The 9065-nt window shown below is 41.6% G+C and overlaps 1 protein-coding gene across 1 annotated transcript in view; it reads left to right on the top strand.

Annotated features, from left to right (window-relative positions):
- DNAH3 (dynein, axonemal, heavy chain 3) overlaps positions 1 to 9065 on the top strand; it is a 118015-nt gene that overhangs the window by 73825 nt on the left and 35125 nt on the right. The window contains exons 28-32 of the mRNA XM_008573407.1: positions 4256 to 4379; positions 4469 to 4625; positions 4876 to 5019; positions 5941 to 6579; positions 7777 to 7970. Coding sequence (XP_008571629.1) covers positions 4256 to 4379; positions 4469 to 4625; positions 4876 to 5019; positions 5941 to 6579; positions 7777 to 7970 — 1258 coding nt within the window. The remainder of the gene's footprint in view (positions 1 to 4255; positions 4380 to 4468; positions 4626 to 4875; positions 5020 to 5940; positions 6580 to 7776; positions 7971 to 9065) is intronic.

Here is a 9065-nt window from a genome sequence, read left to right as displayed (position 1 = left end):
ATGTTTTAAAACAGGATGGGAAGACAACAAGAGGATGTGAGAAGTCTTCGACTAGACCCCAAAGAAACAGACTCTTGCGTGAAAAGGAGAGTTCGGTTTAGCCAACATGTGTCCCCAGAGGGCAGCTCTATCCGTGGTCCTCAGCTAGGGGTGCATGACAGAGTCACCTGCTGTACTTGTTATAATTCTTCTGGTTGCCAGAGATAGAACACCTAACCCAAAGTGACCTATAATTAATACTACTAATAATAGCAAATAAATAAATAATAGGATTTTTCCCCTATCATCTAATAGTTCAGGAATATATCTTGCTTCAGTTACCACTTGGTCCATCCAGTTCTATAGGTATCTACTTTTACTTTAATATACAATATTGGTTTAAAAAATCTTCACAGCATTTCCAGATTTGGATTCTGTACCCTTGGGCAAACCTCTCCTGTCTGGCACTCAGCTTTCTTTGCAAAAATAAGGAAAGTGGACAAGGTGATCTCATTTGGAAACTGAAATCATCACATTTTACCTCAAGTATAGAGTCAAAGAGTGTTTTTGCCTTGGGTTTGAATACAGCAGGATCTCAGTACCTACCTTCTATAAATTCAATACCTCTCTCACCAGGGAGAAGAGTTTGGTATATTACTTTTCTCTAATTAAGACTTAGCCATTCAAAAAGGAATATCTATTTCCAGCACACACCCTAAAAATAGTGATAACTGCCATTTGCACAGCAATTGACAGTTTTCAAGCTGTGTCACAAATTTGATTTTTGAAAAGACCCTATAACAAAGCCCAGTGCCCAAGTGAAATTAGGTGTATTAATTTACTGCAGCAAGGGTATCTGCATACTACGGAGAGCCATGGGAGTGGCTGGTGAAAGGGAGCTAAACGGTCTTGTGCTAGGTCACTTGAGGGAAGGCTTAAGGATTCTGAGTTGAGTACTCTCAGGAAGTGGGAACAATCTCATGGGTGAGTATCTTAATAATTTTTACCTAGGAGGCAGAAGGAATGAGGGGCTGGAGTTGTCACTTGACAGAAAGGCAGAGACTCATATTAACTAAGAGTAAGGACGTTTGGTCATTTTTATGGTTGCAAATCAGTCTTGCTCCTATCTTGTTTCATCACAGTCATGGAGTGCTCATGTCTGATGTTGATATTTAATGAAACTGTGTTCGTCACAAAACCAGCAGCCTAGCTGATCATTGCCAGGCCAGCTACAGCTGTCAGGGCCAAGATGGGAAAACAGGCTCAAGGCAGTACAGTGTGGTGGTTGAGAGCATGGATTGGCAGCAGACAGATCTGGGTTTGGTAACACTGAGCAAGCGTAAGAAACATTAACTGTTATTATTATCCCTTATCATCAAAAGGTTAAGTGACTTCTTCAAGTTCACACAGTTACCAATGGTTCCAGACGAACAATGTATAAAATATTACTCTACTACTTTTTTAAAAAAGCAAAACTTACATGTGGCAGTATATAGATATGTAAGTGGTATATACACATACAAACTACACATATTTTTTTACACACATAATGTTTACATATGATACATGTAAGTTTATATATATATATATATATATATATACACACACACATACATACATACATACACACACACACACACACACACACACACACACACACAAACTTTGGAAAGAAATTTGAGGAAACGGCAGCAGCAATGACAACAAAATTTTTGAATCTTCCCAAATCCCCACATAAAGACAGAGCAACCAGGTATCAAAACCAAAAACCTGTAAACAACATTTACAACAAAGTTAGTTTGTGGGGTATCCCCACAAACTCCAAAATACAAATGGGTGGGAACCAACCACTGAGAGCTATGAGACCTGCATGTTTTCTGATCTGTGCAAGAGAGGGAAGTAATGGGATGTCTTACAGACTTGAGAAAGGTTGAACCCAAAGCAGTCAACAAGTGCTCACTACTAAGTGTGGTGGCCCACTTGGGAAGAGAAGCCAAAGTGCAGGACTTTTACCTACTCAGAAACAGGGGAGAAGGGCTGGCCAGTTAGCTCAGTTGGTTAGAGCACAGCCTTATAACCCCAGAGTCACAGGTTTGGTTCCCCCTACAAAGACCACTAGAGTCATGTCAAAAGGACTTGGTTGCCAACAGAAAGAGGCTCTCACTGGCCAAAAATGGGGAAATTTTAATGTCAATAATAGTAGTAATTTCAGTGGAATGAAATTTATAAAACTATATGTTAATCCAGGAATCTATAATAATAATAATAGTTGATCATCTTCAGAGGATGATAGGGAACCAATTATCCTGAAAACTTAAATGGGAAACAATCAAGCATTTATCCTGACTTTTTTATATGAAGCGTATCACCATTTAACCAAATAGCAGATGGTGGAAAGTGTCTCTTTATTAAAATATTCCAGCCAATAAGTTAAAAAGAAATGACTCAGAATATCTCCATTTTGCGATCCCCGGTGAATTAATGGACCTAGCCATTGAGCATCAGTAGCTACCAACATCACAAAAGGAGAAGCACCAGGTGCCTTCCAATGCAAGAACATACCACCACCTGTAGTTTGGCCAAAGAGATGGACCTGAGAATCTGAACAAGTCTCTGAATTTAGCTACAAATTTGTAGGAAATACAGAGGACAGAGGAACAAAAGAACATACCACCACCTGTAGTTTGGCCAAAGAGATGGACCTGAAAATCTGAACAAGTCTCTGAATTTAGCTACAAATTTGTAGGAAATACAGAGGACAGAGGAACATGATATAGTGCACCATGAGTGTGTAATCAACAAAGTCCTCACTATGGAAACTCTGCAGCTCAAACAGCCCAGATTTTCAGCAGATAAAAGCTAAAGGAAAGAAACGGAGAGAGAAACCTATAGATTAAAAGATACTTGAAAAACATATTAAAAATTTTTAATTGGCAGGATTAAACTCTGGTGTCTAGTAATAAATACTTGGGTGATTAAAGCCATAAAGAAATGTGCAAGACAGCAATGATTATTAAAGTAAGGATAGTGGTAACTTTTGGAGGGAAAAAGGGAGAGAGCAATGACTGGACTGGGATATGTGGGGAGACGCTTCTGGGGAGGGCTGCCAAGTTCCATCCCACCCTTACATCTGAGTGGTAGATGTAAGGGTATTAACCCTATAATGATTCACTAAATTATACATTTGTTTTGTGTGGTTTTCTGTATCTATATTTTACTTTATAAGAAGATGTCTTTTTATAAAAAAAACAGAAAAACACATATGCAGGCAAATCTACAGAGACAGAAAGCAGGTTATTTAGTTGCTAAGGACTGTGAGAAAATGGGGAGTGCCTGCTAACGGATACAGGATTTCTTTTTAGGGTGATTAAAATGTTCTAAAATCGTGGTAATGGTTGCACAACTCTGAATGTATTAAAACTCATTGAATTGTGTGCTTTAGGTGAATGAATTGTATGGTATGTGAGTTATTGAGATATTAATAAAGCTGATATATATAGTATAGATATATAGATCTAGATATCTAATATACATAGACAGATAGCTCTAAGGATACCAAATGGATAGTGGTTAACCTGGGCAGAGGGAGGATGGATTTGTTGCATGGAAGGTAATGAAATAAGAAGATACTCACTTTCTACAAAGGTATTTCTGAACTGCTTGACTGTTTTACGATGACCGTGTATTGCCTTTACCTGTCCAAAACAGTCTTGAGCGTTGTGTTAGTGCTGTTGATAGAGCCTGTGTGATCACGGACATGTTCTGTATCCGCTGAGGACACAGTAGCCACTAGCCACACGTGGCTCTTAAGCACTTGTAATGTGGCTAGTGAAACTGAGGAAATCCATCTTTAATGTTAAGTAATTAAAGTTTAAATAGCTACTTGTAGCTAAAGCAACACAGTAGCCACTAGCCACACGTGGCTCTTAAGCACTTGTAATGTGGCTAGTGAGACTGAGGAAATCCATCTTTAATGTTAAGTAATTAAAGTTTAAATAGCTACTTGTAGCTAAAGCCTGCCATATTGGACAGCATAGCTCTAGAACGTGAAGACAGACAGAACTCAACTCTCCTGTCTCCCAGGGTCACTTGGTCCAGGAAGAGTGTGTGTGTGCACACTCACGAGTGTGTGTGTGTGTTTTCCAGGACGATTCACTCGCCATCTGAATATCATTTCCATCAGTGCCTTTGAGGATGAAATTCTAACCAAGATTTTCGGTTCTATCGCCGACTGGCACTTTGGGAAAGGGTTTGATGTAATGTTCCTGTTTTCCAGGACGATTCACTCGCCATCTGAATATCATTTCCATCAGTGCCTTTGAGGATGAAATTCTTACCAAGATTTTCGGTTCTATCGCCGACTGGCACTTTGGGAAAGGGTTTGATGTAATGTTCCTAAGGTAAGAAGTTCCAGCATCCTCCCGGAAGTTGGCCTGGGGTTTCTCAGTTCTGGCCCTTCCTTGATGGGTGTGCCTCCTCTCCTCCCAAGGTACGGAAAGATGCTGGTACAAGCTACTAAGACAATTTATAGAGCTGCGGTGAAGAACTTCTTGCCAACTCCCTCCAAGTCACATTACGTCTTTAACCTGCGAGACTTCTCACGGGTGATCCAAGGGGTGCTCCTCTGCCCTCACACCCACCTGCAGGTCAGCCACTACCACTTCTGTTACCAACATCGTTCAGCAATGTCCTCGGTTGGTGGGGGGGCTGTGTAATGATAGTGGTAACAGCTGACTTTTACTGAGCATTTAGTCTATGTTAGTTATCATGCTAAGTATTTTATAAGCATTATCTCATCTAATCCTCACATCAACACCAGGATTTAGGTCCTACTTGAGAACTAGCACTTCAGGCATCACCTTCCATTCATTCAGATAATTAACTCTGGATTTTTAGGATGTAGAAAAATTTATCCGACTTTGGATTCATGAGGTATATCGGGTCTTCTATGACCGTCTGGTTGACAAGGAGGACAGACAGGTCTTCTTCAACATGGTGAAGGAAACCACCTCCAATTGCTTCAAGCAGAGTGTAGAGAAGGTAAGCCAGACTCTGTGACCATTTGACTTCAGAAATGATCCCAAGTGTTTGATCACATTTGTCTCAGATTTCAGGTTCCCTTCCCAATGGAAACACAGCTCTGCTCTCTAAATCTTGGGAAACAGTATTATCAACTAGTTGTTTGATTTGGTGATATTTTACTTGGTCCAATTTTACTTCACTTCCATGTAAACATAAAGTTTGAATCCATTCAAAGTAGTTTAATATATGATGCTACTCATTTATAATTAACTTAAAATGCAATTAATTTGTGAGTTGAGAAACGAACCACATATTTTTATGGTATGACTGAGGCCCTGAGCCCAAGTGAAAGATTGCCATGGTCTACCACTTGTGGATATTTTCTCTTTTCCATTGTGATGTAAAAGGAGTCATTTTAAACCTATATATTTGTCATCTGGTTCCACTTCCATTGCTAAGAAGCTGTGATTGTTCTACAGAAAAATTGCAGAGGTGTCCATGTCACCTCCAGAGTCCAAGTGCAGAAGTGCTTCTAATGTCAGGAAAAGGAAGCTTCTAGAACGGTCCTGCTCTAGGCACAAAGCAGGGACCAGAAGTAGTGCCTGAACTTCTACTTGGTGAATGAGCGAGCACATGGAAATTTTGTCATTCTTCCAGTGCCTTCTCTGTGAACCTTATGATCTGACCACCTCTTAACCGCTTGGTAAACAGACTGACCCTCACTTTCATGCTCTTTATCTAATGTCCTTTTCATCAAAGTCTTTACAGCCATCAGACTCACATATGACATTGGTTTACTTAAAAACTATTAATTAACCATGACTTGAAGGATGTGCTCGAAGGAAACAAGCACATCTCCTGCTCCCTCCCTCTGCACCTCCCACTTCCTCTGGTTAGGCCACTGGCTGAATGCCCAGCTGAAACTTATCTTTCTCGCAGGTGCTCATCCACTTGTCACCCACTGGAAAGATCGTGGATGATAACATCCGTAGCCTCTTCTTTGGAGATTTCTTCAAGCCAGAAAGTGACCCAAAAATCTATGATGAGATCACTGACCTGAAACAGCTCACAGTGGTCATGGAGTACTACCTGGAAGAGTTCAACATCATCAGCAAGGCCCCCATGTCCTTGGTCATGTTCAAGTTCGCCATTGAGCACATCTCCAGGATCTGCAGGGTCCTGAAGCAGAACAAAGGCCACTTGCTCCTGGTGGGCATTGGGGGCAGCGGACGGCAGAGTGCCACCAAACTGTCCACATTCATGAACTCATACGAGCTATACCAGATCGAGATCACTAAGAACTATACCAGTAATGACTGGCGGGAGGACCTAAAGAAGATCATGCTGCAGGTTGGCGTGGCCACTAAGAGCACTGTGTTCCTCTTCAGTGATAACCAGATCAAAGATGAGTCATTTGTGGAGGACATCAACATGCTTCTGAACACAGGCGATGTGCCCAACATCTTCCCAGCTGACGAGAAGGCTGACATTGTGGAGAAGATGCAAACAGCAGCCAGGACAGAAAGAGAGAAGATTGAAGTCACTCCTCTTTCTATGTATAACTTCTTTATTGAGAGGGTGAAAAAGAACCTTCACATTGTCCTTGGTAAGACTCGGTTTTCCCTTTTTCCTCTGGATCTTTCCAGGTCTTCTGAGTGCCCTACACCCAATCCCCTTAAATGATTCCAGGGTTGATCCAGTCAAAGCACCAGTCAGAAGTCAGAGCCTGGAGTTCCTCTGGCAACATTTCCCATTCTCCTGAACAACTGTTTTAATAAACCTGTTCCACTCTCTTCAATTCTCTGAATTCTCCTCTGAAAAAGAACACATTTTAGCATATTGCCCTTGCACAGAGCAATGTGCAGGGCATCTCCAAACTATCCAGAAACCTAGGAGCTGCATTTAATCCTTCTCTCAGTTTTTACCTCCTGACTGTCTCTCATCTCCACCCTCTTAACTCCATCTCATCCACCTTCACATGAGCTAAGCTGCTGTCATCTCACCCAGACCTCACCTCCAACCTTGTAACTGTTCTGTCTCTACTCTTTCCCATTCCAGACCTTTCTGTTATATTGAGCCAGGATCATTTTTTTCATGTATACTGCAGATATGATCATTGCATGTGTGCACGTACACACACAAATTAAAACACTTAAATTACTCTCCATTAGGAGAAGGACCAACATTCCTAACCTGTGGTCTTATAAGGCCACCAGCCAGACTGTCTCTACCCTTATCTCGAACCAAGCATCTCTTTTTCTTTCTGTTCTTCAGCCTCACTGACCATACACTTCCACCTGTACATCACACTTCCTCCTACCACACTGAGTTTAAATAAACAATGAATGAAGTTTGGGGTGTAGAATTCAAAATTGGAGGTTTGATGGAGATGGGGTCAGAAACAACCTGACACCCTACAACAACTTCTGTGAGTAACTGTGTATGGGGCATCCATGGCTCCCATATATCTTAGAGTCAGCAGAAATAGAGCAAAGGGCTCAAGCCACTCTGGCTAAGTGACCCGAAGGATGCAGAAGGGACAATAGTGTGTATGGGAGACCAGTTAGTAGACAATTGTAATATACTGAGATCCCATCACAAAGTTAAATGAAAATACCCCATGATTCTCCCAAGCTTCCCAGACACCTGTCATGGCTATTCATGTTTACATCCCTGGAACACCAACAGGAAACATGACACACACCCCCAACTTATGTCTCCAGAATCCTTGGAAATACCTACCTGCCCCGTTGGGCCTCCCTGCCTTGGAGGAAGGGAATTAACAAGGTCTACTTTTCATTAGCCATGAGTCCAATTGGGGACACCTTCCGGAACCGCCTGCGGATGTTCCCTTCACTCATCAATTGCTGTACAATTGATTGGTTCCAGTCCTGGCCCACGGATGCCCTGGAATTGGTGGCCAATAAGTTTCTAGAAGATGTGGAGCTCGATGACAACATTCGCACAGAGTAAGCGTTAGCTGCATTTTAGTACCCTCAAAACTCCAAATTGAAAATCCGGATGCTGGCTCTATTTTTGTTATTGTTTTAAAGATTTCTCAATTTACATATAGCAAATGTCTTATATTTTTAAATTGGATTGCAGTTAGATAGATATTTAATAAAGCACCTTTGCTGAAAAAGAATAAAATGTTATTGTTCAGCATGGTCCTGGAGATGCCCCATTGTCCTAGCTACGAGGACCTAGATATGACGATATAGCTACGTCAGCAGTCTTAGAACTTGTGTTCTCAACAGGAACGATATTGCTGCCAAGGAGATGAAAATCGGTTCCTGTGAGAATGAACAATACTTATGCTTTTATGTATAAAGCACAGATACACACACAGAGAGAGAGAGAGAGAGAGTGAGAGAGAGAGAGAGAGAGAAACGCTTAATTTTGGCTAGAGTAAGGGAAAAGATGAGACTGTCAGTCATCCTAGGTGCCCCATGAAGGCAGGGATCAATCAACTGTCTTATCTACTTCTGTATCCTTAGTGCCTAGCAGATGCCTGGTACATAGTAGGTTCAATTACTGTTTGTTTTAGTCCATTTTGTGTTGCTATAAAAGAAATACCTGAGACTGGGTAATTTATAAAGGACAGAGGTTTATTTGGCTTATGATTCTGGGACAGCTGCATCTGGCACGGGCCTCAGGCTGCTTCTACTCATGGTGGAAAGTGGCAGGCAGCCGGCGGGTACAGCAGATCACATGGCGACAGGAAGCAAGAGAGAGGAAGCAAGAGATAGAGAATGTGCCAGGGTCTTTTTAAACAATGAGCTCCCGTGGGAACTAATAGAGCAAGAACTCACTCATTACTCCCCCGTCCCCCAGGGAGAGCATTAATCCATTCATGACGGATCTGCCCCCATGACTCAGTTTCCAACACTGCCACACTGGAGATCAAATTTCCACATGAGTTTTGGAGGGGACAACACATCCAAACTCCATCACTGTTTTATTAAGTGAATTAATGAAAAATGAAGAAGGAGGCAAGGGTCAGAGTATTGATAGCCATAAGTTCCATTTCAAGAATTTCGAACTTTATTCTCTAGACCAGAGAA

This window comes from Galeopterus variegatus, unplaced genomic scaffold (assembly GCF_000696425.1).
Source record: "Galeopterus variegatus unplaced genomic scaffold, G_variegatus-3.0.2 Scaffold913, whole genome shotgun sequence".
Classification (NCBI taxonomy): Eukaryota; Metazoa; Chordata; class Mammalia; order Dermoptera; family Cynocephalidae; genus Galeopterus; species Galeopterus variegatus.
Note: the sequence above shows the minus strand (reverse complement) of the source record. Positions and strands in the feature narration are given on the sequence as shown.